This window comes from Homalodisca vitripennis, chromosome 4, assembly GCF_021130785.1.
Source record: "Homalodisca vitripennis isolate AUS2020 chromosome 4, UT_GWSS_2.1, whole genome shotgun sequence".
NCBI classification, from domain to species: domain Eukaryota; kingdom Metazoa; phylum Arthropoda; class Insecta; order Hemiptera; family Cicadellidae; genus Homalodisca; species Homalodisca vitripennis.
The window spans coordinates 11,451,651-11,457,650 of NC_060210.1; the positions used below are offsets into that span (position 1 = coordinate 11,451,651).

At 34.1% G+C, this 6,000-nt stretch overlaps 1 protein-coding gene across 1 annotated transcript in view; it reads left to right on the forward strand.

Moving 5' to 3' along the window:
- LOC124358952 (46 kDa FK506-binding nuclear protein-like) overlaps positions 1 to 3,212 on the forward strand; it is a 41,905-nt gene extending 38,693 nt beyond the window's left edge. Inside the window, exon 10 of the mRNA XM_046811237.1 lies at positions 2,673 to 3,212. Within this exon, the coding sequence (XP_046667193.1) occupies positions 2,673 to 2,754 (82 nt within the window). The 3' untranslated portion in view covers positions 2,755 to 3,212. The remainder of the gene's footprint in view (positions 1 to 2,672) is intronic.
- Positions 3,213 to 6,000: the final 2,788 nt, after the last annotated feature.

A 6,000-nucleotide genomic window follows, 5' to 3' on the forward strand; every position in this document is an offset into this window, starting at 1 on the left:
TATCTTATTCATCTAATCAAAACAAAACTTCTTTAAATCATAAAACTTGTAAAGTATCAAGTTTATCTTGTGTATGCTTAACATTTTGTCTCTGTTTTTACGGCTTTTGCCAAATCATTACTGTTGATATTTTACAAAGTTGTTTGTATGAGGGTGTACACAAAAGAAACCAGAATTATTTTTTAAAAGCTATATATTTTCAAAATTTTTACAAAAAAAAACCTTATCCCCTTCAAAATACTCTCCATTACAACTAATACATTTGTTTCACTGATATTTCCACTGTTTGAAAAATGTTTTTACTCATCTTTAGACATGGCTGACAGCTCCTCCCTTGTTTTTCTTTCTTCATCTCTTCGATGTTGTGAAACCTGTGTCCTTTCATGCTCCTTTTCATGTGTGATATAAGAAAAAGTTACATGGTGCCAGGTCAAGCGAGCAAGGCTGTGGAACCATGCCATTTTTAGCCAAAAACTGTTGTAACAGAAATGGCTGTGTGTGCAGCTGCGTGGTCGTGGAGGGAGAACCAGTCTCCTGTCTGCCAAAAATTGGGTCCTTTTGACAAACACTGTTGCACAATCTTCTTAAAACTTTCAAATAGGTTTGATTGACGGTCTAATTTAGGTGGAAGAAACTCCGAATGAACCACGTCCTTAGCATTTAAAAAAGAAAATCAGCATTGTTTTGATCGTTTTATTTGACTTGACAACATTTTTTTGACGGTGTGTGACGATGACGTCTTTCATTGGCTCGAATGTTGCGTTGTTTCTGGGTCATAACCATAGCACCATGACTCATCACTAGTAATGATCTTTTGACAGACAATCTGGATCAATTTCAAGCTGTTGTTTCAAAGCACGACATGTTTCTACTCGATGTTCCCTTTGTTGATTGTCAGTCAGAACCCAAGGAACAAACTTCGCAGCAGCCCTTCCATTCCTAAATCTTTGGTCAAAATTCTCTAACAGTTGATCAATTGTCTGTCGACAGTCTGTGATCACATGCTGTCGAATTTTTTCAATATTTTCACAAATCTTCGGTCAAAATTCTCTAACAGTTGATCAATTGTCTGTCAACATGCTGTCGAATTTTTTCAATATTTTCACTGATTCAGGCAGTTGATGGACGTCCAAACCGAGGTTTGTCATCAATCGACATGTCGCCATTTTTAAATTGAGCAAACCAATAAGTTTTTTCAATATCGTCGTCTTGGTAATCTGTTTTCAACATTAAAACCGTTTCAACAGCATTTTTACCGAGTAGAAAACAAAATTTCACAGTTGCACTGTTGTTCACTTAAACTTGTCATTGTAAAACGAAACAAGAATAAAACAGCACTAGCAAAAACAATCACTGGAGATGAATGAAACAAGCCAGATTGAATACAGGTGACACTGAACTGGCTATGAGTTTCGTTATACAAGTCTAGCGGCAGATATGCGTATACACAAGCTCCACCCTTGGCAATGCTATTCTGGTTTCTTGTGGGTACCTCCTTGTATTTATTTTGTAATAGCTAGTATAGTTTACCATTGTAATAAGAAAAGTTATTAATGTACCTATATAATGTGCAATTAGTTGATTGTGTTGGTACTTTTAAGTATAAAGAGTTAGTTTAATTACCCTTTTACAGTAGAGTCTCGGTAATTCAAGGTAGAAGGGACCGAGCCTACCTTTAATGCTCAAAAACTCGAATTGTGAGAAAATGGGGTTGTTAATTTAAATCTACTGTTTCTAGTTTAGGTAATGTACATAATTTAAACTGTAACACTACTTGCCTGTACTTTTTCTTCGAACACTCCATTACCCCTTGGTCCATTGGCTGAATCAAGTTGGTAACATTTGGTGGTAAAAACATTGCTCCTATTCTTCACATTGCAGTTCCTCTTTATGCGGGTTTGAACCCGCATTAGCTAAGGTTAACCCTTAGCTCGCCATAGACGGAATAATCCGCGATGATGTTAAGTCTTATAACGCCAAGGACGAAATAATCCGCTGATCGATAAAAATATATTTTATTACTGTTTTTGAAGTTTATAAGCTCAATATATAAGCCACAATACTGAGTAATGTACTGGCTTGACCAAATAATCCAGTTGCAGCTGTCAGCTGGCAGCTGTTCTCCCACTCCCGTCTGTACGCCGATGAGAGCTTTAGAACTCAGTGTATTATACATTAAAAACTAGGAAATAAAAACAAAACAGCAACACTTTCTACTGGATAGAAAGAACCTTAAATGATAAACACTTATGTTCTAAATTTTTGTTGTAGAATTAGAAAAAGTCTTATTTTGAAAATATAATCAATATGCATCCAATCGCTTTTCAGTTTCTTTGGATATTTTTAATGTTTATCGAGATAAAAATTTGTTAAACTTTTTTGTATTTAATACTTTATTAAGCATCAAAAAGTATACACTATACAAGAAATTACATTTTAAAAATGAGACATGTCCCTTAATTCCACTACCGAAAAAGGTTCGGTAAGTGTTAAACAATTTTTTATGGGGTAAAGCTTGAGGCAATATTACAGCCGGCTCCGAATTTGTAATGTTTTCTTTTACTCCTGCTTAAATTTAAGGGTATGTGTTATTTATTTTTGTATTTAAAGGTATAGTGTTAAACAGTCTGCATGAAATTTCACATAAATTAACTTTGGCATTATGATTTCAGGTATGGAGCAAAAGGCGTTTCTCCAAAAATTCCTCCCAACAGCACATTAATATTTGAAGTGGAACTCAAAAATGTCCATTAAGTTTATTCCAGTTAAGTTTCTCAACCTGTAGGTTTAAACTGCAACCTGATTTTAATCTTCTGACAACTGATAAAATGTACCATCTTGTTATGCACAATGCTCTTACTTAATTGGTTATTTTTATTTTGAAATAATTCTGTGATATTTGGTACAGTTCCATTTATAAATGTCCTTTCTTTTAACACATAGTAATTTTGTTCCATTGACAAGTACGCTGTACAAACATACAACTAACCATTGCCGAGCATTGTTATTGTCAGTATTTATTTACAGTAAGTTTTAAAAACTTCTCTCTTTTACTTTAATTCCACTGAGGATATTAGACTCATTATGTTTTTTTACTCTTCAGTTACATGAGACATTCTTTATTATGTTGTAAACCTAAGGCATATCCCTAAGGTGTTGTACATTTAAACTAGTATTAGGTTATGTAAAAAATAAAAGATTTTTTCATACAGCGTGTTGGGTTTTTGTTGTTGTAGTACTGCAAAAATTATTCCTCATAATTGTGTACTGTTTGAAAAATTGCATCTTATGGCCATGAATCAAAGAAGTTGTATTAGAATTTATTAAACAAGTCATTCCAGTTGTGGAACATTGGCAACAAGTTAATCACAGCTCTGGTCAATTCCTTATTTTATGTCTGGAATAATCTCATTGCAACATATTTTTTAGCTGTCATTATTGTTTCAATATTTTACTTCCTGTTCCACCTCAACAGAAAGCATTGCAAGTGACACGTCAGTTTTTGCGGTATCCAGTGTAGATTTAACTGAAAGTATAAACCAACCAGAAGTGAACACTACTTGGGGATCTTATCCCACTACAAATAAGAAAAGAAAATTTATTTCAATGACATGAATGTACTCAGTTCCGTTTTTCAAATGGTCTTTTAATAAGATCTGTAACATTCGCATCATATATTAGAGCAGTTGAGAATTGAGTGCTAAAGTCAAGTTCTACACTACAGATACTCAAATAGTCAAAATATCTTTGTTGCCATAAAAACATATAAATGCATAGCAAACGTCTTGAACATATTTTATATACAATGGTATTGTGCAAACTTAGCAACTAAAATGTCTTATCTTTTATAAAATCGTCAACACAATAATACTCTTTGTTTATTAAAATTTCCTTAAAAATATTTTTTAAACTCATCTAGGCTTGCTTCCGATTTTAGGTTTGAAGTCAGTTTATTATAGAAGATGGTGTGGTTATATATGGGATGCTTTTGGAAAAAGGCTGTTCTGTGAGAAGGAATGGCTAGGCAGTCATTGTCTCTAAGGGTTCTGAGAGTTGAAGGCCTAGAAAAGAGGTGTAGATTTTTTTTGCTAAGACTAGTGACTCGAGTATGTAGATTGAGGGGAATGTCAAAAGTTTATTTTTCTTAAATACTCCTCTACAGCTTTGCCTTCTTGGTAAGCCGAAAACTAGTCTTATGGCCTTTTTCTGCAGGATGAAAATCTTTTACTTTTTGTACTCTCTGACCCCCATATTGAGACAGTGTAAGCCATGTGGGGTAAGAAGCATCCATAATATACCAGGATTAGGATGTTTCTGCTGCCAATGAGCGCGAGCCTACGAAGAAGAAAGATGACTTTGGAAAGTTTTTGGACTACTTTATCTATATGGCTTGAAAAGTTCAGGGAGCTGTCAATTTTAAGACTCAAGAAGTCAACCTCATTGCAGGGAAATATTTCCACATCACCAATAAAAATGTTGCCGGATCTGATGATGTCACTCCTTAGGCTGAACTCTATAAAATTAGACTTCTCCGTGTTTGCATAAAGTCGGTTTTGTGCCATCCACTGCAATAGAGAGCTTCCTTGAATGAACATTTCAACCTCAACCTGGTCTCTAGAGTTGTTTGAAACGCTGAGCGATGTGTCATCTGCGAAGAGACAAAGATTTCCATTGGTCACACTTTCGCTTATGTTGTTGACAAACAGGGAGAAAAGAATTGGTCCGAGAACGGAGCCTTGAGGCACTCCAGTAGTGATCTTAGCTTCTGTTGATTGTTGCATGGACAAACAGCCACGCACATCCGTGTATGGAATCGAGACTGCTTGATTCCGATCACAAAGAAATGAAGAGATCCATTCGTGAGCTCTTCCCCTGATTCCATTGTTGTAGAGTTTTTCTAACAGTAAAGCGTGATCAACTAGGTACATGATCACGATAAAAACATCAACCTATGTGTGTTTTAGAAACTATACATAGTTTTTGTAAACCTCATTTACTTCAATGATTGATGTTTAGTTCCGCAATTATGGAAGATGTCTCAAAGTTATCTTCAATAGGCTTCCAAATGCCTTTTAGTTTTTTAATATTGTTATGGTTTATTCAGAAAAATATCACAAACTTTTGTATTTTATCATATAAGAAAGTATACTCTTTACGCAAAAAACTTAACCAAGTTTGGATAAGGTTATTAACTAAACCTTTTATCAGTTAATACTTATTAACTGTAACTTTAAAAAAGACATCTTCAATAACACCTTGGTCAAAAAAGGATAAAACTGATTGAGGTTTAATATTGTTTTTACAGGGAAAAACCTCAAGTTCATTTTAAAATAACCTGCTCTTATGGCAATATTACTTAAATTTTATACCAGGAGATGTAATAATCCTTTGGGGGGTTGTGTCTGTCTACAAGAATTTAGAAAATCTTAAGTGTAAACAGTAATAAGACTGCGTACAATGAATACAAAGGTGTATTACATTTATGTACAGAAAAAATAATCATGGTGTGGCGTTTCAATTAATTTTATTTTGTATCTCGCATGAAACCAGAGTATTCTACCAGTTATATGCCAGTTTCATTAAGCCATCACATCGTGTTAGAAAATACAAAATTTCATCACTTTCCAATCTACTGTTTTTTGTTTATCCAATATTACATTAGTGTTAACAAAGCACAAGAGGAGTCAGGTAAATGTGGAGGCATGACGAATTTTCTATAGCAAAATATGTAGAGTAAATTGTACAAAGAAGTATTGAAGAATGTAAGGAAAGCCTTAAGAAGGAAGTATTGGGTCGTTAACCTCCCTTCCCACGTGTTATCGAAAATCCTGCATGGTAAAAAGGGCTCCATATTTTATGTATGACACCAAATACCTTGCTTTTACCTGTTTTATTACATCCGCTACTGGAAATCTTCCGTGCCACTATGTCCAAGAATCCAATTATGGGTTCCTTACATGTAATATATTCACAATTTTATTTCATAAAATTGAATTTTAT